Source organism: Terrapene carolina, unplaced genomic scaffold (assembly GCF_002925995.2).
Source record: "Terrapene carolina triunguis isolate 2854851 unplaced genomic scaffold, T_m_triunguis-2.0 Scaffold211, whole genome shotgun sequence".
In the NCBI taxonomy this organism is placed as follows: Eukaryota; Metazoa; Chordata; order Testudines; family Emydidae; genus Terrapene; species Terrapene triunguis.
Window position 1 is genome coordinate 33,064,278 of NW_020664562.1, and position 26,266 is coordinate 33,090,543.

At 44.5% G+C, this 26,266-nt stretch overlaps 1 protein-coding gene across 5 annotated transcripts in view; it reads left to right on the top strand.

Moving 5' to 3' along the window:
- The window catches only part of LOC112107617 (choline transporter-like protein 5), a 199,052-nt gene that overhangs the window by 157,590 nt on the left and 15,196 nt on the right, over window positions 1–26,266 (top strand). For 4 of the 5 annotated variants that reach the window (XM_026655798.1, XM_026655799.2, XM_026655797.2 and 1 more), the window contains exons 7-18: window positions 570–630; window positions 1,822–1,945; window positions 3,607–3,690; window positions 6,977–7,089; window positions 7,489–7,620; window positions 9,511–9,610; window positions 12,977–13,069; window positions 14,626–14,713; window positions 16,463–16,725; window positions 17,605–17,699; window positions 18,136–18,239; window positions 21,023–21,096. In XM_026655798.1, coding sequence (XP_026511583.1) covers window positions 570–630; window positions 1,822–1,945; window positions 3,607–3,690; window positions 6,977–7,089; window positions 7,489–7,620; window positions 9,511–9,610; window positions 12,977–13,069; window positions 14,626–14,713; window positions 16,463–16,725; window positions 17,605–17,699; window positions 18,136–18,239; window positions 21,023–21,096 — 1,331 coding nt within the window. The remainder of the gene's footprint in view (window positions 1–569; window positions 631–1,821; window positions 1,946–3,606; window positions 3,691–6,976; window positions 7,090–7,488; window positions 7,621–9,510; window positions 9,611–12,976; window positions 13,070–14,625; window positions 14,714–16,462; window positions 16,726–17,604; window positions 17,700–18,135; window positions 18,240–21,022; window positions 21,097–26,266) is intronic. The other variant, XM_026655800.2, reaches the window with a different exon arrangement.

Here is a 26,266-nt window from a genome sequence, read left to right on the forward strand (position 1 = left end):
AACAAGTTCCCCTTCATCCTAGAGAGTTTTATATCTGAATCAGCAGGCATTGTAGTACGTCACCTGCAGCTTCTCACTCAATTTTTTTTAGCCAGGGAATTACTCCAGCTTTGCAATAAGATGACCATTTTGAAATACCATGGGTTTGCATTTGAACATACCTTAATATTCCTCCCACAATAAAAACACTTGCAACTCTAACATCAGCCTGAAGTTAAATGTACTAATTATGTTATAACAAACTTTTTTTTCTATGAGAGACAAAAACACCTGCCCAAACACCACTGGTTCGTAGGCAGGTCTGTTGCCTTCTGTTTTTATCTTATTACCATTAGAAAAGCCAGAAGCATATTTTATTCCTCATCCATGACTGTCCAGGGATGCTTAGGTCTCTTGCTTCCATCCTGTGAGTGTCAGGCAGATGCACCAGTCAAATCATGCCAAGAGATTAAGATACAAATGAGGGGAAATGGGACATTTTCTTGATTGTAAAGATTTCTCAGATTGAGCGGGTTTTATTTGTTCTGAATTGTATTCCCCAATTCCTCTTTGGGTTTATTTTCTTTTAGTCTGTTGCTCAAGTGATCCGTGATGAAGATTGCCCTTCGATGATCATTCCTAGCAGGCCTTGTGAGTAGTTATACTTTTTGCACATGTCTCAGCAGAGGATTGGTGTGTATGTTATTAAAGTGCAGCTCCACTCTGAAAGGAGATCCTGACGTTGTCATGATGGGGCTCTGCATTGACTGTCAGTGACGGCCAAATCAATGTTACACCATGTAAAAGTATAAAGATGTTTTTTTCAAACTTCCAGCTGTGAAAACTCAATCTGGGATCAAGTCAAGCTGGGTTCTTTCTGCCTCATGAATCATCCCCAGTAATGAGGACTCTGCAGACTAAATTACACCTTCAGAAGCATGAGGGCAAGCAACCCTATTGTCTTTGGTTAACGGCATAGCTGCAGTAAGGGCATAACATGGCCCTGTATTTGGAGTTTAGATGAGTCCAATTAGGATCTAACCTTCTATAGCTGTACAGGCTCTGCAGGGCTGAGAGGTAAAAAAGGAGCATTGTGTCTCTGAATACATACACTGGGTTCCAGTGCTAATCTCAGTTACAGAAGTGTTTAATTATTTAGCCATAATGGAACAGCTTCAAGAGGAGACTGAGAAAGCCCCACATCAGAATACTGCTTACCTGAGTAGTTAGAGCACTTTTCTGATCCCTCTTCAAATCCTTTCTTCACATCAGGCAGCTGTGGGAATTTAACCTGGGTCTCCCACATCCCAGGTGAGTGCTCTAACCTCTGGGCTAGAAGTCATGGCATGGGCAGCAATAGCAGCATCACCACCTGCTCCTCCTCTGGCCTGATCTGGTAGATGGCCTCTGAGCACACTGGGCCCCCAAGGTGAGATAGGTAGGGTAGTGCCTACCTTTACTGGATTGTGCTGGGGCTTAGGTGGGAGATAGGTGTCTGGACACCTACAGGGAGATGACAGTGCGCATGACCAGAGGCAGAAATTTAGACACAGAAGGACTTTTACAATGAAAATTTAGGAGCTAAGTGAGTGTAGGCTACAAGGTTAAGCAGCAGCCAAGTGGGGATTTTTTGGATTGCAGTGGTGCCTAAAACTGGGACATAGGCACCTAGGTCTGGGGTTTAGGTGACTGAATACCTTTATGGATCTGGACCTCACTACCGATCTGAAATGATTTACACACAGCTAAGCACGAATTTGATGGCCAAAAAACATAATTTTAAAGTGGAGTTTGATAATAAATAAATGTATGTTATTACCCACCTTTTGCATTACTTAACAGTTCTTAAAAGATGCTTTCCTGACTTCTCCACGAAGAATGGGATTCTGACAGTGGCAAATCAGACGACATTCAAAGATGGAAGAGGGAAAACAAGAAATGTAACTGATCTCAGGGAAGCTGCAAAGTAGGTTTTTCCTTCCTCTTGTGCTTTTCTTTTGTGTGATACCTTTTGTGTATGTTCCGGGTCAATAAATTAATGTATAGGTAGAAAAGAAATCACAATCAGTTATAGCAAATGACTGACATTAACCAACTGAGACATTGGCCTGGTCCACACTAACCCCCCACTTCGAACTAAGATACGCAACTTCAGCTACTTTAATAACATAGCTGAAGTCGAAGTACCTTAGTTCGAACTTACCGCGGGTCCAGACGCGGCAGGCAGGCTCCTCCGTCGACTCCGCATACTCCTCTCGCGAAGCAGGAGTACCGGCGTTGACGGCGAGCACTTCCGGGATCGATTTATCGCGTCTAGACAAGACGCGATAAATCGATCCCAGAAGATCAATTGCTTACCGCCGGACCCGGAGGTAAGTATAGACGTACCCATTGTAATGAAGTGACAGATCTGTACTTCAGTGCTTTTAAAATTCTATACCAGGAAACTAGCAAAGGATTTTTTTTGTAGAGTGCTTTTCCATGTAATTTGGAGGTGTGTTGTTTGTGACTGATTGTCAGCTTGGTTTTGTTATTTGATTAGTTCTCTCTGTGAAAGGTTAGCTTCACACAAAGCAACGAGTATAAATTCTAATGCTTCAGGGGACAAGCCACCCACTAAGGGTACCCCTGCCAACAGTTCTGGGAGCACATCTTCACTGACATCAATGGAGCTATGACAGTTTACACCAGCTGAAGATCTGCTCTCTGGTTTTGAATACCTGTCCCGAGGAGTGGGTATCCTAGCCAATGTTGTGGGACTGGTGGCATGTGGGAACCTCTCAAGCCACTCCAGATAAAAAAACTAGCATTTCCGCTGGGCCTGAGCCAGGAGGAGAGGGAACTGCTGGCCCAGAGTAGCTTCTCTAGCCTCCATCAAGTCCCCATTCAGACTGGGACCAGAGGGCATCCCCCCTTCCCTTCCCTTCCCTCAAACGTACCAATGCCCCCTCTCTTGCCTCACCAATGCTGACTCCAGACCCCACAATTTATCAAGCCCCCTACTCCAGCTGTCCCCAGCTATCATAAAGCCCTAGCTTTATTTCTTCCTAGCATTGTGCTAGGAAAATGTTTTAATGTTGGCAACTATTCTGGGGTTAGGAAAAAACCTCCCCTATGGGCAGGCTATTGTTTTACTGTTCGCTATGCAGGTTTTTTTTGTGGCTTTGGTACTGGTAATGTTAGAGCCATTATTTGTATGGATTCTGGGGGTTTATGGCAGATCTTACTACCAGCTGACTATATTTTTGTGATGTAATAAGTGATTGCGTCTTGTGATACTAATATTATTTAGAGTTTTTTATTATATTTTTTTTCCAGAGCTGGACAAGTGTTAACAGTTTGGGGGGCCTTTCACCCTCAGTGGAATTTCCTTGCCTTAATATTACTGTAACTGATGTTCATTTGTGCGCAAAACCTGAGCTACAGCATTGTATTGTAACTTTATTACTGGCAATGACATTTCAAACTCTGTTTTGCTGAAAAACCAAATGCTACAAATAAAGGCATGTTCTAAAAATGCTTTGTGGCATAACTTATATTTTGTTAGTACATTAAGGACCTATTTGCTGCTTAAGTAAGATCTGTAGTATCCCATATAAACCAAACTTTTTTTCTGTTTTGTTTAAGTGGTATCAATAATGTCCTTGATGCAAGATCAGTTGGGATGAAAATTTTTGAAGACTATGCCAGTTCCTGGCATTGGATTTTAATGTAAGTTTATTTACAGATATTGCTGGCTCCCACACTTTGTATCTTCCCAGGTGTGAATGGAGAAGAAACTATTAATTTATGTGTATGTCTGACATCCTACTATTAAACTCCAAGAGTCTCCTCTTATCACATACTTCTATCATGCACTTTTCATAGATCTTATACACGATGTGAGGCTAATCCAGTATCCTGCTATGTCATCCATAACTACAGCCTGACATCAGTCTGTGGTAGATCTACAAGAGATGTGGGCATCTTCCCACACACAACATTGATGTGGGTTCTTCTCTCTCTTCATGGCCCATCTGTTTTGTTATTCCAAACCCAAGAATCCTTATGTAAAAAAACAGTTTAGTTTGCTAAGCGACAGCAGGGTAGTTACCTGTCATGTCATTTACAAAACAAAGCAAATGAATAGTTAAGGCCATCATAAATCTTACACTGCTAACATAGTAGGTGAATGTATTGCATAAAAGAAATGCACAGTTTATCAACTCTTAATTTGCACCTGAAATAAATTCTTCCTGTTTTAATCTCGCAATATAAATTGAACACTAAAATGTTAAAGTAAAAAGATTGACTCTGAAGCTGAAAACTCAAGCACATGCTTAACCTTAAGCCAACAACAAGGAAGTCAATGGAACTACTCACAGCATGGAAGGTTAAACACGTGGGAGTCTTTGCAGGATTGGTGTCTATATAATGTGCATATTAATGACAACTTGTCAGGCTTGAATGCAGTACTATGGACAGATATTTGTGTTAAGAACTGTTATATACTTCTGATAACATACTACATATACTAGATTATTCTAAGAACAGCAATTACAAGTAGTTTCTACAGTCAGTTGATAAATATACTGATAAGTGTACTCATTTTTCAGAATGATCCATACTTCGGAAACTGTTGGATGAATTTTCTTTATACTTTGCCAAAACTTCCTTGTTTGGTTTCAGAATAGATCTCGCAGTTTTCAGACTGAACACATTTTCCAGCTATAGAAGGTGCCTTAAGGTATGTCTGCACAGTAGTTAAACACCTGTGGCTGGCCTGGGTCAGCTGACTCTGGTTGTGGGGCTATAAAATTGGGGTGTAGATGTTTGGGCTAGGTCCCAAGCTCTGGGACCCTCCTCCACCCCTGCATGGGGTCCCAGAGCTCAGGGTCCAGCCCGAGCCGAATATCTACACTGCAATTTTAAGCCCCGCAGCCCAAGCTCCATGAGCCTGAGTCAGCTGACCTGGGCCAGCCATGGGTGTGTAATTGCTATGTAGACATACTCTAAGCTTCTTTCTACACTGCCCCAACCAATAGAGGGCAACTTCCTCACATACTCATAGTGCTTGATTCTGCTCCTGCTGACGCCAATGGCAAGAAACCCCCACTGATGTCAGTAGGGGCAGGATTGGGTCCATAACTCCCACTGAAATAAATGGGAGCAAGATTGGGTACAAAATTATCCACACCTAAAATCATGAATTTATTTTCTACATCAATAGCTGGGCCATGAGTTTACAAGGAGACTTAACTATACAGGAAATTTGAAGCTAGAGGGAGACAAAGTAACGTTACGCAAAAGTCAAAGTTTCTAATATGGTCATTTTTCAGAATGATCTGTACTGTTGAAACTATTGGATGGATTTTCTTCGTACTTTATCAAAACTTCCTCCTTCGTTTTCAGAGTAAGTCTGGTAGTTTCCAAACAGAATGCAGTTTCCAGGCCAAAGTTATGGGTATGATACTGTAGGGTTTTATAGTGGAAGCCAGTTGGTTACAACCTTAACTATGGAGAGACTCCTGCCTTTCCACAATACCCAGGAAGATCTGCAGCTTTCAGTTCTCAGACCCCAAAGCATGTCTATTCACAGCAGCTCTGAAGAATGTGATTCATTTCAGCCACATGCATGAGTACTAGTTAAGACAGTGAAACTAGTAAGCATGTACTTAGGTTAAGCATGTACTTAAGTGTTTTCCTGAATCAGGGCCCCAACCTCCAAATAGTCCAGCTGTTTTTGAGGAGGAAAGTTTTGAATGATGAACCATTCAGTGAGAAAGCAGGAGATGTCCTTGAATGAATTTTGGAAAGGGAGTAACCACACAGGGCAGAGAGGAGATTTATGAATGTCTTGTGCAGGTTATGGTGAAGAGATCTCCAAAGCAAGCTGTGGCTCTTTCTTTTTCACTGTCTGCTGCACAGTTGTAAGGTTTACAAGCCCAAAGAGATGTCTTACCCATCACAGTCATGTGGTCCTGAGTCTGATCAGTCTCACCTCTTTGATAACCAGCTAGGTAAGGGGGACATTTCAGAGAGCGATCACTAAACAAACTCTAAATTAATGGTTATGGATTTTGTATTTCAGTGGGTATGTCTTCAAAGTCCAGGGTTCATAATCATTTATTTTGTTTTGGACCTCTGCTAACATCATCAAGAAAAGAAATATTTTAGTGGTGTGTCCCACTTGACTGTGTGTTGGGATTTTATGTGAGAGGAGTCTGGCTGTTATCTCCTATGGCTGTACACTCAGATACCTGTGTGTGTGTAAAGAGTTTACACAGCCATCCTTGTTGTTTTTTTCTTTGTGACTTGCATGCTGGGAATGAAACCAGAATTCACACTGCCTTACCACTGATTTGAGTAGGCTAAAGGAAGACACTCACTGGGTAGCTGTTTTTTCCCCAATTGCACTGCTGGTAGGTCATTGCCAATGTCAGCTTTTCTCTCTTTCTTTTTAATGCACGTTTTCTTCCCAACTCCGATGCACTGCACATGACTTGTTTGGAAGGATAGAAAGGAAAGTGTTTTATTCTCAAATTCAAAGTTCCTATCTACTTTTTAAAATAATGTTCTTATTTAAGAACCAAAATTGAACTAACCACACATGTACACCTCCTTCCAGTTTGACACTTCTCTACCCTTGCCTAGCCACGGCCTGAAGACATCACTGTCTCAGAACCTCAGCTGGTGTAAATCAGCACAGTCACAGCAATGAAGCTATACCAGTTTACACCAGCTAAGGAGCTGGCCCATCATTTATAAATGTGGCTATGAAATGCAATCAGACTGCCTAGAAACTTATAGCCCAACAGACTGGTTTCCAGTAGTTGATGGTATCCAAACTTTAAAACACTCACCACTCATTAGACTTTCAAAAGGAGGTTTGGAATAAAATTTTAGACCTGTCATTCTGTATTGTGTGAAAGAGTGGCCCTCCTTTTGCAGTATGCGCAAGGAGGAGGGATGCTCATGCCTGTTTCCTTTATATTCATGTCGCCTCCTGTCTTTCCAGTGGTCTGTTCATTGCAATGGTTGTGAGCCTGCTCTTCCTTGTGCTCCTGAGGTTCACAGCGGGGGTCCTCTTCTGGATTTTCATCCTTGGCGTGATTGGAATTATAGGATATGGTAGGTGTTAGCTCCTACACTCTCTAATGAGGAACTGCAGAGAGATTTTGTTCTTACTGCTGATGTTTGTACAAGGAAATCTGTAATAATCAGGTGAAATATTGCATAGGTTTGACAGGGTATTGAGGGTTTTTTTCTTTAAAGAAACTTATACTATGGCCTCGATCTTGCAAACGTTTACCACCACGTGTACACCCACATGTAAGCACTTGCAGGATTAGGCCTTCTGTATTTGCACCATGATTTCTTTTTTGTTCGTGTAGGTTTATAAGCCACTAGTCTTATGATCACCTGTAGTTTTTACCTGTATGGCATGTTGAAGGCAAAAAAACCAAAGGCTCATTCATGTTTACAGACTCTTCAGAAACACTCAGCTCTTATTGGTTTGTTTTTCCAAAGGTATCTGGCATTGTTACTGGGAGTATGATCATCTTCAGGGGACACCTGGATCTGACCTCACGATCTATGATATTGGCTTCCAGACTGACTTCAGAGTATACCTGCAGCTGAGGCAAACATGGTTAGCATTTAGTAAGTGCCTTTTAAAATTAGTCTCTGTTAATGCTTAACCAGGAGAACGAATCATCAGCTGGTTGGTGCAACCTATGAAGTACCCCTTGTTACAGATGCTGAACAAATATCTTCCTTTAGATAAGTTTCTGGGATCTCAGTGCAGTGAAGGTTTTTATTATATTGTGCAGTTTTCAGGATTACTAGTTTATCTGGCCTAGAATTTGGTCCATTCACATTACTAACAAATGTGGAAAACATGCACAACTGGTAGAACACCACTCTTATTGAGTTGGGTTTAGCAGGCCAATGCTCAAACCACTGAGCTATCCCTCCCCCCCTCTTGGTGGTGGTGAGGGAGAAGGGTTTGACTTGATTAGCAGAGAGCAAGACACTCCCTGGGGTCCTGGCCAGGTTGCAGGGGAGAGGGGATTTGCCTTTCCCCATCCATCCATGTACCATTCCTTCTGTATGGGCACCACATGCAGTGTGAAGGGAGGAAGGGATAGGGTGTTAGATGGGGACCGAATGGGCCATTGTCTGCATGACTGGCCAGTTCAGGAGAGGTGGCTGACCATGATTGGTCAGCTGCACTCCACCCCCACTGGCAACTGCCCAAGCAACACCCACTCTTTGGGAGTTATTGGGGCCTAAGGTTTGTAGAACTGGGTCTCCTGCATGCTGTGGGCCTAGCCAGATCAGCCCTCATGGGAAATAATTTTTCCTCTGGATAAAATTGGGTGACCCAAAAAAGATGGTTTTTTTTTTTAACTTCCTCACAGCATGCGGGAGGCCTGGTTTGGTGGGCACAGCATTTATGGTGTTGCAGCTTTGTGGTCAGTGTCAAGCGTGAGGTATCTCCGGGGGTAAACATAAGCACAGGACTCGAGTATCTGCTGGCCAAACTAGGGGAGGTCTCTTAGGTCTAGTGCAGATTGAGGCATTTCCCATCTCTGCTCTCATGCCTTTGAGCCAGGGGGATGATAGGAGATCTCATCAACTGACTGGATACCAGGGATGATTTAGGCACTGTCTCCCTTACCTCCCTGACTCCAGGTTTTGTGGTTTTGGCATAAGGCTATGTCCTCCCATATTGGACTCTTGCTTTGCCTGCTAGGGCTTGGGGTACCATTGACCCCATTGTAAAGATGATTTAACAAAGCTGTAGTCTGCTGCACAAAACCTATGTGCTGTGTCTCTGTTTACCTGCATGTCTGGGACAGTGAACTAATGGGGGCCACTCACCACATGTTGCTGAGGTGAATCTCTTTAAAGTAATGCCCCTAGAGAATACTAGTGTTGTACCATGTGTCCCTATTCTCTCCTTGTATCTCGCTGAGATGCTGGCTTGCCCTGTATAAAACTGGGCCATTGACTTCAATGGAATTACTTCTGCATGACACCAGTGTAATGGAGATCAGAATCAAGCTCTCTTAATTAAAAGGCTGAATGTCCATCTATGTTTTATTCTTTTTCCTATGTCCAGAGACTACAAATTAGCAGCAATATAGTATAATCATTGAAAAATGCTTGTTTCTGAATAACCCAAAGTTTACTTTCATGGAGTGCATTAAGGATAAATGATATTTTATGCTAAGTGCTACAGACATATGTTTTTAAATAGATGACTATATTTGTGAACTGTCTGACATTGCAATGCTCCACTTTCCTTTGTAAATTACAAACACTAATGTCATCTGTCAAGGCTAGCAGCTTCTGTGGGATTTCTCAAGAATGTATTAAATGGGGATTGAAAGTCAGCCTTTGCAGTCACAGAGAGAGCAAGCATGTTCTAGCATAGGGTTTCTTGGCATTCATGACCAGGATTGTAAAGTACAAGGTGGAAACCACCAATGTAGAAAGGCAGCGTGTTGGTTTGATTTTTGAGGAGTTTAATTTTCGTGCTTGCAGTGATAATACTTTGTATTGTGGAAGTCTTCATCATACTGATGCTGATCTTCCTGAGGAATCGGATCCGGATTGCTATTGCACTCTTGCAGGAAGGGAGTAGGTATGTTTCTCTGATTTATTGATTTTTAAAAAAAATTGTAATACCCTCCTTGTAATACTCTGTTGGGACTTAATCCTGCACTGCCAGGGGCAGAATACGGTGGATAGAAGCACAAGGGGAAAAGTGCTAAACAGTCCAGGGAGTGCAAGGGAGCCTGATCCTGCATGAATGAGAGTGTGGCTTTATGGCTGCTAGGTTACTCCTGCCTAGTAGCAGTAGGAGGGGCTCATAGGAGAACATGTAGCTAGGCATATCATTTGCATGCTGAGGGAGTGCACTTAAGCCTTTATATCCTCAGACACACCTATTCTCTGCCCCCACATCTTCCCATTTTAAGGTAGCAGACGTACAAAGGTCTTCAAACATACATTCATTCAGCACAGAGGACTATATCTAGCGCTGAATCTTGCTTGTGCCAACGTGGAGCTTCCTTTCATACTTGCAAAGGGAGCATAAAAATCTTGTGTGGCCAGCTGTGCACCAGACAAGGGCTTGTAGGATCAAGACCTTGGCATCCATCATAAATAGGTTCAAGTCTCATTGACAACCAGCAGTAGGATTTTCAAAAGTGTTGCAGTGACTTAGGAGCCCAGTCCTGTTGATTGAGGCACTTTTGAAAATCCCACACTCAAAAGCCTTCTGAAAATTTGATTATGCAGAGAAAGTACCATTTGAGAGTTAATATCTTTTAAATGTCTCCTTTAAACATTGGCATGGTTACTGTGAGGGGTTTAACTGTATTTTTTAGAGTGAGGTGTGTGTGCGGGGGAGCTTGATATAATCCATTTGGAAGGCTTAGATCCACCCTGCAATTTAACTGACTGTCATATAGTGAAAAAAGTAACTAACAAGGGTCAAATTTTGCCTTCAGATCCCAGTGTGTTATACGCATTGATTTCAGTTATTGCTCAGATGAATTAGTGCCAGCGATGACATGATGTGCAGTAATAGAGTAGTTAACACTTCTTCCTGTTAACAGTCTCACAAGCAGTTTCCAGGTAACAATTTATAACTTCCCTGCATATACTTGGTCCTTCTAGTAAACACAGTGCATCAAATTCTCTCTGTTGCACCAATGCAACCCAATTGACTTCGATGGAGTTGTGCCAGTGTAAATGAGGACAGATTTTTGGGTCAAGTGGTAGGCTACACATGTGTACCCAAAAGCAGAATTTAGTATAGAGAGCTAGTAGATGGTTGGTAGTCACGGTGCTACCAAATTCATCAGAGCAGTGCCGAATCTGAATCTGAATTGTGACCTCTTCCCTTCCCTGATTTTTCTTTTACAGTCCTGGGCATCCCAGTGCCTGTAGTATCAGGACTTAGGGAGTCTTTTGTGGAATTAGGGAAAGCTGAAGTTCCATAATCAGCCTACTTATTCCCCTTTCTACAGCTATGCATGCAGGAAATAGCAGTCAGTTTTGGCAGCACTACACTTTATCCTTTGGATCCTGTTCATTATAATTCAGAAACATTTTACACACTAAGACACTTTTATTCAAAAATGTGACAGATAGAAACACTTCAGAAATTTCATAAACTTCCTGCTGGGAGGTAATAACATCCTCTAGTTTTTTTAGCTACACTGAAAGGTCACGTGAGGGCAGTACTTTTACACTCATGTATAACGCCTGAGGTGAAACACTGTAAGTAATTACTGTACACCTAACAGACCATGCCCTGTATTCAGGATGATGGGAAATAAGTTGCTAATGACTGGGAATCAAATTATTTTTTTCAGTACAGTTTAACTATTCTTTCAGTAAAATTACAATTTATAATAGTAATAAGCTGTTTGGAATCCATTGATAGAATCGTTAACAAGCAGTTTGTTAGAGTAAACTGTCTGTGGCTTCACTGTTAACTAACAAGCCTATCATTAACTGCTGGAAACTACTGATTTGTGATTATTTCTTAAATAGCATAAAATCGTGCACGTCTGTATGACTCATAATGCGCTTATTGTGCCTGTAGATCCAGGTATGATTTGGCAATAAGAAAACACTACTAGAATGTTGCCATTGACCTTGTTATCGCACAAGACAGATTAATTTATCCCCAGGGTCTTCTTATTTAACAGCAGGAGTGGAGTAAATTTGTCTTCCATTTGCTTTCTGGGAACTGGCTCCTGGAAGGCAGCTGGCAGCAGGAGTGAACAAGTCAGGGGAGAAGCACAATGGGGGAAGGAAAGGCAGAGGGAGAAGGGAGGCTGGAATGGTCAGAGGTTCGCGTCAGGGGGCTGTGGAAGGAGAGGTTCAGAAGGAATGGGATGAGGTGGATTGGGGGAATGTAAAGGAAAATGGGAGAGCAGTGTAATCAATCCACATGCTTTAGACAACAGGCACACTTTCTATAAGTCACATGCAGTGAGCTGCCTGTACAATTATTTCCTATCCCATCACCACAGTATCTAAGAACTAACCATCCTCATTATTCCCCTGTGAGATAAGTGCAGTCATTTTCTAGAGAGGCACTGATGGCTTAAGTAATGTATTTAATGCCACAGAGGGAATCCTTGTCAGAGCAGGGATTAGAACGCTCAAGTTCCTAGTTACCTGTGTCCACGCTCTGACCACACCTTTTATTCATTGGGACTAGTGTCTGGTTTGTCAGCTACTAAAGCATAGGCCTCTGTCTCTTGAACTAAAGAAGAGCTTCCTTAGCTAGTAGCAGTAGAAAGCCCTTTATCCTTTCTGTGGGCCAGCAAATTTAGGCAACATCACATATACACACACACACACTCTTACACAGAAAAATTATAAATACATTACAGTAGTGAGGTAGCAAAATGGACTGTGACTCAAGAGAAAAGTAGAATGTCAAGGGTCCAGAGCATGCAGTGCTCAGTAGAGCAGAAGGTCCCCGAGCAGTCTGGATCTGTGAACACTAGGAGGAAGGCAGGAGGGGGGATGTACAGGGGCCCAGGGGAAAGAGCAGGTCTAGGAGTTGAGTAGTTTGGGAACATGGAGAAGACAGGCAGTGGGAGGGGCAGTGTCTGAGGCAGACAGCAGTTGGAGGGATGTGGGAGCAGAATGGGTTTATGACCCAGGATTGAAGGACGGTAGCAGGGATAGGATCAGGGAGGGCAAAATCAGTGGAAAGAAGGGGACTGGGAACAGAATATAGCAGAGATTTGAGGAGGGCAGCCAGATGAAGGAGTGGGAGGAGAAGAGACAAAATGAGACGGTGACAGAAGTGAGGCAGTAAGGAGATGGTACTGGCAGTGCTCTGGGATCCCAGCACTAGGTGACCCCACCAGTATCAGTGAAGAGAGAAGTAAAAGGGCTAATGCTAAAGGGCTAATAAAAAGTAATTTTTTGTTTTATCATCATTCTAGATTTCAACCTTATTTTGTTTCCTTTGTAGGGCTATTGGCTACATAATGTCCACATTATTCTACCCCATTATCACCTTCATTCTCATTGCAATCTGTATTTCCTATTGGGCAGTGACAGCTGTGTATCCTTCTATATGTCTGAGTATTTGTACCTCATTATCGCGGTAGTATCTGAATAGCTCACCAAATAACTCTGTAAATGCTCACATCGGCCTTCATTCTCAACGAGCAGTACATTGGAGGTAGAGGCAAAATCCTTACATAATTGTTTGTTTCCACTAAGGTTCTTCTCTTGATAGCTGATATGGGATGAAGCCACTGTAGAAACCCTCACTTTGCAGTATTGAAATCCCTTTGTGCTTTCTTAGGAGACTCTGAAGAAGACTAACACCAACAGATGGTATTTTTCACAAACATCATCACCTGGAGACATACTTCACACCCACCCTATGTGCCCTACTGTTTACACAAGGAATAAATAAATGCACTTTTCTTCTGCCCTGCTTCTCCCAAAGTGGCTGGTGTGGCTGTGCGGGGTGAGATGCAGAATTGGGACGGCAGTGATGTTCACACACGTGACGTGTTAGTGTGTTTGTAGATCCAGTGGACAATACAGTGGGAAATGTCCTACACCTGGATGTGTTGTATCTCTTTCCCTCTCATATCTTATCAAGTGGGTGCCTGAGGTGCTGTACGTAGCTCCTGTCTCATTGAGCTGTTCTGTTCCATCATGCTGGCTGAGACTGTATTATAACACCTTCAGAGAATCATAGACGTTAGAGCAAGCTGTTAGGTCACCTAGTCCATCTCCCCACCAATAAAGGATTCTGTACACTGGGTTATGGTATACAAGCAGGACATTATATTTTATTTAAAAAATAACAGTCTCAGGGAGGAATTCCCCCCAGTGGGCTCAAACAAGGCCCTGTGCACTATTTAAGTCCTTAATATGGGTCTTAAATGGTACATAAGGCTTTGGGTGAGCCCACTGCACGGGGTTTATTCACCCATGGAGCGTATGGCCTGCAAAGACTTCACGTTCCTTAGCCCTGCATTCATTGTTTCTTAGTTAATTGGGGAGCTCTTATTTGCTCCTTTGCCATGTTTTTCACTGGCAGCTGCTCAGCCTGTTCTGCTCCCCACCCGGCACAACCACCACCAACCTCTCTGTAAAACTGCCTGCTACACAGAGGTTTGCCAAGCAGCAGAGGGAGGAGTCAGGAAGCCTTCACTGGGTGAAGAAGAGTCTGTTATTTCTGCTCTGAGCAGTATTAACTCATCCTCTCTGTTCCCCACTGCAGCAGTCACCGAGCACGGGAGCTGGCCAAGAGCTGCTGGCAGTAGGGTCACCGACTAGTGCATGCTGCCATAGTGATGCGCGCAGAGGGGACTAAGAGCAATGTGGAGGTAGCTCCTTCCCTGAGTCTGGGACTTGTGCAGACTTCAGGGCAGGGTTTTCCACAGTTCTCTAGCTTATGAGGAAAATTTAGATGTTACTTGTTAGCCCTTCTGCTTATATGCTGGCCACATGCATAGGAAGAGGTGGTGCTCTAAAACTGAATCTCTCTCCAACCCACACAAGTTTCAGGGTTAGTGATCCCCTACTATATTGTTTAATGTGTGATGGAATTTAGGGACCTGTGATTCTGTGAGTTCCTCCTTAATACAATTCACTCAGTTTCCTGTCTACATCAGGGGAACCTGTGTATAAAGTAATGGCTAATCAAACACTGTGCAAGTATGCAAACCTGACCTGTGACCCAGAGGTAAGCATAACTAATAACTGCCTATGAAGGGGGAAAAGAGGGGGCATGCTAATTATATTAATTTATTGACATTCAAGATATGTGCAGTGCTTGTTTAAAGACCATGCATAGTTGTATTCCACTCATTCTTTGTTGTGTTAGGTCACATAATACTTGTTCAAAGCACTTTACAAGCACCAGGTAATTAATTCTCACAGCACCCCAGTGCGGAGGATAAGTATGAATAGCCCTGTTCTACAGGTGAGAAAACTGAGACACAGAGGTAAAGGCTTAAATTTTCAGAAGTGTCCACTCATTTTTGGTGCTTCAATTTTTGGATGCTCAGTTTAAGAGATACCAAAAGGCATCCACAATCAGTGGCCAGTTTTCAAAATTTGGGACTTAGAGACTTTTCCAAGGCTGCTGAGCAAGTTAATGGCAGAAACCCAACTGGGTACCACATCTCTCAGCTTGCAGTCATATGCTCTTGCTACTAGACAATACTGCCTATCATAGCAATGAGGATAAATTAAGAACATTTACAAAACGCTTAGCAAATCTTTTGGCATTTATTGGGAGCAGTTAGGTCACGTTGGGCTCTAACTTTGTTTTGGGAGTTCTTCAAACACAAAAAACCGTTTATGAAGCCTAACATCAGTAGAAATGTTTCCAGTTATTTTAAATGCCAATGGAAACAGCTTGTTTTAAGTAATAGATAGCATTCCCGTGAAATGCATGCCTCCCAAACACTACAGCACTCTGCTGATGTCTGTGAACCAAAGGAGAAAGAGATTCAAGTCTGACCATTCTGTTTTCATTGTCCAAGCTGGGCAAATGGACAGAGTAAACAGCACAAATAGAGAAAAGTAAATTCAATTCTAAATTTTTTTATTGTTATTATAATCTAAGGGGAGACAGATAAGAAATTCTGTGACCGGATCCTCAGCTGGTGTAAAAAGTCATAGCTCCATTGACTTCTCTTGAGCTAGTGATTTAAACAAATTGAGGATCTGGCCATGAGTTTTAAATAAATATGACTAGCTGCTCTGTAAGGAAACTGAACAAGTTGTGTATCAGGAGAGGGGGTTTGTGTAATTCAGATTCTGAATTGTTAAGCCCCAGTCATGTAAAGACTTGTGTATGTGCTCACGTTTATCCATAGTGAACGGCCCATTTACTAATCACAGAGCATTAAGTCTTTTTTAGTATTGGGTTTTTAATAAGGACCTACTTGAATCATGGAATGATTGTCAAATAATTGCAGCTGAGTTACAGACCAGACATGGAAAATCGTGGAAAAGTAATAATGGACCTTTATTAATTGTGGTAATTTGGAAAAGCCAGAGAAGATCTATTTGTTTAAGAAATTTTTGCTGGAACAATATAAACACTCAAGTATTATGTTATATCTGCTAATTTTTTTGATAACTGGACATTTTGCTGCAACTATATGACAGTCATTAATGCGCGGGGCTAACAGTGGTGCTGTCAGCCCCGGGCTGCTAACGAAATTGCGGTGAAAGCCTAATATTGTGGGATCTGCAATTTCCCCAATATCACAAATTAAGTAGGGCTTAGTTTTGAATTATTTAAATGAATTAAAAAACATTTACATTGAAGTTAGACTTCCACTTGTAGCAGGATTGAATGAGTTAGTGAAACATCTAGCAGAATATGAGATTTTTTGTGCTCAGCCATTTAATTTCAGAAATTGTCCTGACACATCCTGTTCATTGCTTGATTATTTTTGTTGTTTTTCTTTCTAAACAGACTTTTAACACAACCAATGTGACCAAATTATGTGTTGGTGCTCAGTGTACTTTTGCTTTCTATGGGGGAGAAAGCTTCTATCACAAATACATCTTCATCTTTCAACTCTCCAATGCTTTTGTCTTTCTGTGGCTGGTAAACTTTGCAATTGCACTGGGTCAGTGTACCCTTGCTGGTGCCTTTGCCTCTTACTACTGGGCCTTTAGAAAACCTGCTGATATTCCAACGTGCCCACTCTTTTCTTCATTTGGACGAGCAATACGGTAAGGATAAGAATCTGGAGTTTAATCTCTTTGTGTTTCCTAGCGCTGCTCATAACTCATAAGGAAACAATTTCATTATGCTTAGACTATCAAAGGAAAACAATTATGTAGAAAAGCTTAGTCATTAAGGGCTCAATCATCCTAGTCATTACGGACCTGCATTTTGCTTTTGACTTCAGTGTGAGGAGCAGATCCAAATTCATTAAGTGCCTGAATTTCAAAAGAGTAGAAGCTCTGAGAAATTGCATGCCTAACTTATACAAGCAATTCCTGCACCTGCATATGCAAATCTGTTATAGCAACCCTCTAATGGCTGTTAGACACCTAAAAAATACAAATGATCTTTCTGCAAACACAATAGCGATGTGTGGATGTATACATTTTTGTGCATGGGTCTGGACTTTTTGTTTTATTGAAAAATCAGGAGCATATTGACCTATTGTGTAATTATTAAAAGCACTGTACAGTTTAAATTTAAACCCAATATTTAAATTTGTACATTTAAATTATATCAGTAATAATCTTAAGTTAAAATTAGCAAAGGAAATCACATTATGGATATAAACATTTTTACTACAACACAATTTATAGGCCTTTTGTAATTGTAGTATCTCTTATTCATGTTGTATCTAGCAGAGCAAATTGTTCAGCTAACACTAGGGTTATTCAGAAGCATTTAGTAGAGGCAACATTTCACAATCTTTCGTCAGCATCCAAGTTCTTAGCAAATTTTGCATTGTTGTTAATCTTTTTCAAAAGACTGTTTGCAGATTTCACAGTCCATAAGATAGTTTTTTGTGATATTTGCGAAGGTCAGTTCAGTTACGTATTGCTGTTGTCTCCTGTAACATGGTAAAATACCTCTTTGTTTTGTATTAGATATCACACAGGTTCACTAGCATTTGGATCATTAATTCTTGCAATAGTCCAGTTGATTAGAATAATCTTGGAGTACCTGGATCACAAGCTGAAAGGTGAGATTTCTGAACTTGCTGTAGAATATTAAGAATTCATCTTGTTTTCCTTCCTTTTCCAAAATGGTTCTTCAGCTATAAAACATCTAAGAGGCAAATCCTGGGCTGGTATAAATCACTGTAGTGCCATTTGAAGTCAATGAATCTATGCTGATTTACCCCAGCTGAGTGTTTGTCCTTGAAAGTTTAATATAAGAATTTATGTAGGAGATGGATATGAAATAATGTAGGGCTAGTGGGCTAGATTCACTCTGGAAGGGAGAAAATTGCAACTCCTTGCTCCAGTGATGGGACAGGATTCTATCTTGGGGGAGAGCTGGCAACATTTCAACTACTGACCTATCTCCGGGGATCCAGCCATTGTGGGCAGCCTCTCCATATTTTAAAGACCACTCATCATGTGTCTGCATGTTCTGCTCTCCCTCCTTTTCTGCAGGTACACAGAACTCCTTTACGAGATTTCTGCTCTGTTGCCTCAAATGCTGTTTTTGGTGTTTGGAAAAATTCATAAAGTTCATAAACAGAAATGCCTACATCATGGTGCGTATTTTCTCTCCCAGCATGTTCTAGCATCATGCCTGGGGCACTACAATCAGTATCTTAGATATAAGCCTCAAGGCATAGGTGTCGACTACGTGGGTGTTCCGGGGTTGGAGCACCCACGGGGAAAAATTAGCACCCACCGGCAGCCAAGCTCCCCGCCCCACCTCACCTCCTCCTCCACTTCCACCTCCTCCTCTGAGCATGCCGCGTTCCCGCTCCTCCGCCTATCTCCCGTTGTCAAACAGCTGTTTGGCAGTACTTAGGACTTTCCAGGAGGGAGGGGGGAGGAGCAGGGATGAGGCACACTCAGGGGAGGAGGTGGAGAAGAGGCAGGCAGGGGCAGGGACTTGGGGGAAGGGGGTGGAATGGGGGCGGGAAGGGAGCAGGGACTTTGGGGAAGGGGTGGAATGGGGGTGGGCCGAGGGTGGTGCAGGGGCGGGGGTGGGGTCGAGCACCCACCGGGAACAGTGGGAGTCGGTGCCTATGCCTTAAGATATGCCTACACTGCACACCAGTGGCGGGGATATGTAGGGTACATGTAGCTACATGCTGCCGTGACAAGTAGGCTGTTTCCACACTTATGTATAGCTACATGAAGCAGCGAAAGGCTCTGGCAGCTCCCGGATGCCAGAGCCTTTCCCTGTTGCTGGAGCCTTTCACTGCAGTAGGGAAAGTCTTCAGCAGCAGGGAGGCAGCAGGACACTACACTGCTAAAAACAGCCTAAACTGTGGCTCGCCATCTAAACTGCTGTTTATACCTGTGCTAGGGGGGCGTGCAGTGTCTGTACTCCTACAAGCCTCCATAAGGAGCGTGCAGTATAGATGTATCTGCAGTCATCAAAACGTTAATGTTTTGCTTTTTAGCTATGCCAGGCTTTACTTTGGTTACAGTCTGTCACTGTTTGACTCTAGAAGGTAAAGAATTGGATTTTAGTGACTTTGGGGGAATTCATATGTCCCTGCCCCCCCAAATGATAGTATCCTTTTTCCCCTCCCCCATCCCTCTTCCCCCCCTACCAGTACCCATCAGAAGTGGAGATACAGTATGACTGGTTAACATTCCCCCCCACCTGCAATTCAAACACTGATTTCAATAGGAATGTCACCACCTCCTGCAAACACTGTATACTACATACCGACGTGATGTTTTTGTTAAAATGTGCTGCTGTGAATAAGGAAGCTACAGAACACTCAGCACTTGTACTCGCCAGTAAAATCATAGAGCCGAATTCTGCTCTCAGTTCAAGTGGTGTAATTCCAGAGGAGCTGCATTGGTTTCAGGGGAGAGATTCCAGATTTACCCCGTTGTAAATAAGAGCAGAATTCACCTGTGTTGTCTTGTTTTGACCTGAAACAATTTCAGTAAAAGTGTTTTGCAGTCTAAGAGCTGTTATCTCCGAGGAAGTGACTCTAATGCTTTCATTAAAACCCCATTTGCTCCAAAGGGATCTCAGAATTAGTGCAGTCTTCAGGGGAGGAAATTGTTCTTTCTACAGCCTTATCTGCATGGGGAAAATTGACCAGCATAACTATTGTGGTATAATTTAACTATTCCAGAATATCTCCCCCACGTGGAGACACTGTTCTGGAAAGAAAGTGAATTTACTAAACTGCGTGAGCTGGGAAATTACTCTGGAATAAAGTCACTTTTATTCGAGTCTCCGCTCAGGCAGCTATTCTACAACAGCTAGTACAGAATAGCTTATTCTGCAGTAGCTATGCCAGTCAATTTTCCAACATAGACAAAGTCTTGACTTTTGTGGGGGGTTTTTTAAGCATTTAATAACCTATATTAAAATAATACTGAGGTTGTCCAGGAAAAGCAAGGCATGTCCCTATTAAAGCTGTTGCCCTTTGGATACACTGTGCATTTAGACATGCAAATATAAATCCAAATTAACTCAACTAAAGCTCATTAGAAGTAGCAGTGAGCAGAACCTGGTCCCTGATAATGCTTCAGTTTTGCAGAGCTCTGAACAAGTAGGGCCTGTTTTGATCTTGTTCCAATCTTACACTGATGTAACTCCATTGACTTCAGTGGAGTTACTCCTGATCTACTTTGGTGTGAGATCTGAATCATGTCCAGGGCATCCGATCTGTGTAATAAGCAGCCTTAAGGGAGGGGGGCCTGCCTTAGATGGATTTTGTTAGTTTGTGCCTCCACTAGCAAAAGGCCTGAGCTGCAGAGTTGAGATGTGGACTGAATTTCCCCAAAGGTCAGGGGCATTTGGAGCCTGGGTTTTGCTTCAGGTTCATCTGTAGCCTTAATCTTATTTTAAAGTGGCTTTTTTGCATTCAGTTATTGTGCCTAATCCCTGCACAAATCCCAGTAGTGGCTTTAGGCTTGTTTGTGGATGGATAGACCACAACGCTTCTCCCTATATACCCCTCAACTTGCTATCCTCAATTCCTCAACTGTAGGCAAGCTGTGGCAGAGACTGTGTTCCCCAGCTGCTCTATTTGGAAACCTAAGTATTGTCTCCACCTCCTGCCTTTCTCTCCTGTAAGCAGGTCACCAGAGGCTGCAGAGCCCCACAAACAGATGATTTGGAGAGGTGGGTGGGCTGAGAGATATTCTGTGACAGTCTGGTGAGAAGTAACAGGAAGCAGGAAGTGTATTGTGGGACGGTTTATGGATATGTGGAGGTGGGTGGGTTTGGTCACAGGTGGGAAAGAACTATGTAGGGCCCTACATGGGTTCATTTGCATAGGGCCCCAGAAAACTTAGGGCTGTCCTTGATTAGCTATATAGTTAACAATCAACTGTTACTGTTTTGCAGATTGCGATATATGGTAAAAACTTCTGCACCTCAGCAAAGGAAGCGTTCTTTCTGCTAATGCGGAACGTGGTGAGGTAAGAGGCCGTGTTTCTTGTTGCTGCTATTACACTCTGAAAACTCACTTTTCCCCCTAGAAAATTGATTGTAACGGGTCCTGCCTTCACACATTGCTCTCCCTTTTAGCAGCTCCTCATGCATCTGGCAAGCCATAGAGCTAGTCAATAGCCTGAGCTAGGATGATTTTATTTAACCTGACAGACACCTTTGCTGCGGGTTAATTGGTTGACATTGTAGGTGGCTAGGCATCCCTGGTAGCTGCAGCAGGACTGTCAAGAAAGCAGTGGTGCCTACTGACAACATTTCTATTGATTTCTTACACACCTCATAAGGCACCCATCACCGTGGCATCCAGGTGTAGCTTGCAAGGGTTGAGGTTGGATTCACATTTTTTAATAAGAGGAACAGCTAGGTCTAAGCCTCAAAATCCCTGGAAGGAAACTTGGGGAGGGGGCAAGGGAGAGGGAAGGGGGCTGGGATGGTGACAAGGAGGGAGGGAATGTTTTTGCTTTTAAAACCAAAGTCTATAATAGGTATCTCTCCTGGTGTTGAACCCCAGCCCCCTCGCTCCATCGCTAGGGCTGCTGCTGAACTCGTTATGCTAATCAGCACTCCTCTTCCGTGCTCCTGGCTCTTCCTGTAATATCTGAAGATCAGAAAGAATGGGAGCAGGTTGCTGATTAGAACAAGCCCTTAGGAGGAGGCCATGTTGGAGCAATAGGAGGTAGCCTAATTACCAGCAAGAGGCACATTTAAGGAGGTTAGGTAGTTTAAATTATTCAGGAAAGGATAAGAGGACCTGGATGGTGAGGAGCAGGGAGGGAGAGACACTGAATGAGAAGAGAATGCGGACAAAGACTGGGGGAATGGAGTTTCTAGACAGAGGCAGGAGGAGAGGACTGAGCTGTATGTAAAGGTTCCAGGACTTCCTTGTGGGTGCAGCCATTCAGTTAAGCACCCCTGCCTATTGCATACCAGAGTTAGACAAAGGGCTGCACCTGAGGAGTCTCCACTCCTGTTATCAAGTGTAAATACCAGAACAATGTCACTTCCAGCTTGCAATCCCATGCCACGGGGTGCTGTAATGGTTCCTCGCTCTCCCATGGGGAGGGAGGCCACTCAGTCCAGTCCCGTCTGGCCAGAACCAGAATCCGCAGGACAGTGAAGAGCCCACAATAGGGCTGGGCAACCAACAGTCACAGTCAGACGTTAGCCTGGGTTTGGGCAGCTCATTCTGCCAGCCCTTAAACAGAGTCTATACCTGAGCTGGGGCCTGGGCTTGAGGAGGCTCAGGCTGCCAGCAATAAAACAGGTTCAAGTCTGGCTTTAGCCTGGGCGGGGCTCAGGCAGCCAGCAAAGCAACAGTCTATAAGGGAGCTGGTAAGGGAAGCTCCTTCTTCAGAGCTGGAGCTTCCTTGCACAGTGTAGGGAGTCGGCCACCCCGGGGTGTGGTGGCAGGGGAATGCGGGCCCACCCTACTCCACCGTATCCCAGCCCAGGGCCCTGGCAGGGGCAGGGATGGCTGCCCCTGTGTCGGTGGGGATCCAGCCCCAACATGCCGACTGAGCCACCCCTGGCTCTGCAGCCAACTGTTCCCTGGCTGCCCCTGGACCACTTCCTGCCTCCCCGGGGTTCGGTACCTGTGGCCTCCAGTCCTCTTCCGGCTCCTTGGGGTACACAGTGGCAGGCACTCCAGGCCAGTCCTCATTGGCATCTGGGGATCGGGAACAGCCAGGCGTAGGTTCCCCTCTGGGACACTGCAGAACAGGCGGAGCGTCCTTCTCCTCCACAGGCTCTGCCACAACTGTGCTGCAGGGCCTGCCTTTTATACTTCCGGCCACACCCCGGTACTTCTGGCGAGGGGGGCAGGGCGATCTAGGCTCTGCCCTCCAAGGGGAGTGTAATGGTCCCTCACTCTCCCGCTCGGAGGGAGGCCACTCGGCCTCACTACAGGCCCCCGTAAAGCTAAGTTCAACTTTAGTCCTGGGTGTCGGGACTCAGGGCCCCGGAGTTCAGCCCCCATGTGGTGGGGCTTTGGCTTTGTTCCCTGGGCCCCAGCGAATCTAACACTGGCCCTGCTTGGTGGACCCCCTGAAACCTGCTTGGGGCCCCGGCCCTCAGGTTCAGAACCACTGTCTTACAGTACGTGTTAACTGTGTGTGCTAAACAATCTGTTGTATATAGCTGTGACACTCTGAGTACCTTTCCAAGAGCTCTGTGGGCCATGTCTGCATTACAAACTTTGGGCAATGCAAGTTACATCAGTATAAAGCTGCTGCAGATAGTATATCACTTCTGCGCGTGCGTATTTGGCTCCTTTTACAAGTGCTGCATGTACTCACCAGGGGTACTTGTATCGATGCATAATGCAATGCACCATGGGTAGGTATCCCAAATTGCAACCCACCACCATCCAGCACACTGTCTTTTGGGGAGATTAGGCAATGCAGGGTTGGGCAGACATAAGTCACATGGGTGATTGGGGCCAGGGGTCAAGTTCCCAGCGTGCAGCTGTCTCCATCCCATAATGTCACTTGTATCCCATAATTTTCTTGCCCCTTTTTAAAACTCCCACAAACTTGTGCAGCCCTCCTCTCTGTTCGCCATCTCTGACGGAAGCATGGAGCCTATACAGCTCTGCACTATTGTCATAAGCATTGCAAGCACAGGATGCACAATCCTCCAGCATTTGGAGAGCCATAAGAATAACCAAATCAGGGCAGAACATGACAATTTCTTGGAGGACAGGTTGCTGTGAGACATAGCAAGAACCATTTCAGGGTTGTTGGTGGCATTCATGGAGGAGCTGCAGATGGTGGAGTGCCACTTCTGAGCTTGAGAAACTAGCACTGACGGTGTGATAGCATCGTAATGCAGGCTTGGGATGATGAGCAGTGGCTGCAGAACTTTTGGATGCACAAGGCCACATTCCTGGATCTGTGTGCTGAGCTCACCTCAGCACTCCAGCGCAGGGACATCACAATGAAAGCTACGCTGACAGTGAAGAAGTGAGTGGCAATGGCACTGTGGACACTTGGAATGCTGGATTGCTACCGGTCAGTAGGAAATCATTTTAGAGTTGGCAAATGCATCGTGGGGGACATTGTCATGCAAGTGTGCAGGGCCATTAATTGTCTCCTCCTGGCAATATGCAGGACATAGTGGATGGATCTGCAGCAAAGGGGTTCCTGAACTGTAGTGGAGTGATAGATGGCATACATGTCCCTATTTTGGCACCAGACCACCTTGCCACAGAGTACATCAACAGAAAGGGCTGCTTTTCTATAGTTATGCAAGCATTGGTGGATCACCAGGGATGCTTCACTGACATCAGTGTGGGCTGATCAGGGAAGATGCATGACACTAGCATCTTTCAGAGCACAGGACTATTCAGAAAGCTAGAAGCAGGGACTTTCTCTCCTGACCAGCAGATTACGATTGGCAATGTTGAAATACTTGTAGTGATCCTGGGGTACCCAGCCTACCCCTTGCTCCCCTGGCTCACCTTGGTAGCACCAAGGAAAGATTCAACTACTGGCTCCGCAGGTGCAGAATGACAGTAGAATGCGCTTTTGGTAGATTGAAAGGATGCTGGCATTGTTTACTCATACTATTGTAGGGTTACCATACGTCCGGATTTCCCCGGACATGTCCGGCTTTTTGGTCCTCAAATCCCAGTCCGGGGGGAATTTCCCAAAAGCCGAACATGTCCGGGGAAAATAGGGAGGCATAAGCCAGGGTCCGCCCGGCCCCAGCACGACCTGCCGGGTGCGCAGTGCAGCCCAGCCGCCCCAGCTACATTGTAGCGAGCTCGGGCGGGGGGGAGTGAGGGGGGGCACAGCCGCAGAAGGCTGCGGAGGGGCCGCTGCTGCCCCCGCAGGACGGGCAGACCGCGTGCCCCAGCTGAGCCTGCAGGACCACGGGGAGGCCGGGCCCAGACAGCGGCTCAGGCTTCCCTCACGGGCGGGGACCCCCCGGCCACTGGGGGGGGCGCAGAGGCTGCAGGGGTGGGGGGGTGCAGGGGCTGCAGGGCGAGTGGGGAGCAGGGAAGCACTTAGCAACCCCCAACCAAGATCAGAGCGGGAGGAAGGAGTGGGAATGCAGGGTGCTCAGAGGAGGGGGCAGAGTTGGGGCAGGGACTTTGGGGAAGGGGTTGGAATGGGGGCGGGGTTGGGGCGGGGCCGGGGGTGGGGAAGGGGTGGAGTTGGGGCAGGGCCAGGGCCCCCGTGGAGTGTCCTCTTTTTTCAGTGTTGAAATATGGTAACCCTATATTGAATCTCAGTGGAAAAAAACCCATCCCGGTGGTTATAGCTGCCTGCGGTGTCCTACATAATATCTGTGAAGAAAAGTGGAAAGTTGCCACCAGGGTGAAGGGCAGAGGTGGAGCAGCTGTCTGCTGAGTTTGAACAGCCAGACACAAGGGCTATTAGAAAAGCTCAGCATGCAGCTATAGGGCTCAGGGAAGCTTGGAAGAGCACTTTAACAGCAAGCAACAATAATGTGTTGTGGTGTACTGTGCTCTACCTGGCCCTGCCGTTTTGAGGCCTTTTAGGAATTGTATGGTGCTTGGTGCACATCTATGAATATAACACTGTCAATGCACCTATTAATTTTTACAGTGTACATTTGTGATTATTACCCTGTGTTTGTCACTGGTCCTAAGAGTTGTATCACACTGTACAACAAGAAGTGGCTGCTTTCAGAACTGCGAGGCACTCTGCAGCATATGCTGTGAACTAATGAAGATTAATTATTTTCCAGTTTTGTTTAGTAACAAAACTAGTGCAAAGAAAAATCTGTGCAATCTAACAGCAAATACATTAAGAACTTAATAAATTAATGGATCAGAACTTAACAAGGGGAAAGAACATTCATGTCCGTTTTACCTACACATACTGCAACTGTGGATTTCACAGGTCAGTGTATGTGAAACTGTGTTTGTCCTTAATGTCCCCTGCGGTGAAGTGGTAGGGTAGGGATATGGCCCCTGACACCACCTGGAATGTTGAGGGGAATATAGGGAGATGCTGTAATGGAGTTCTCTGTGGACTGCAAAGGGAGGTGATCCTGTGATTGTTGAATCTGTAGCGTCTGGAGAAGTGCCATTATGTCCTGGTGAATCTCCCTCTCCTGGGACTCCTGGGCCAAAACCCTGTATGATCTTTCCTTCTCCAGGATGTCTGCAAT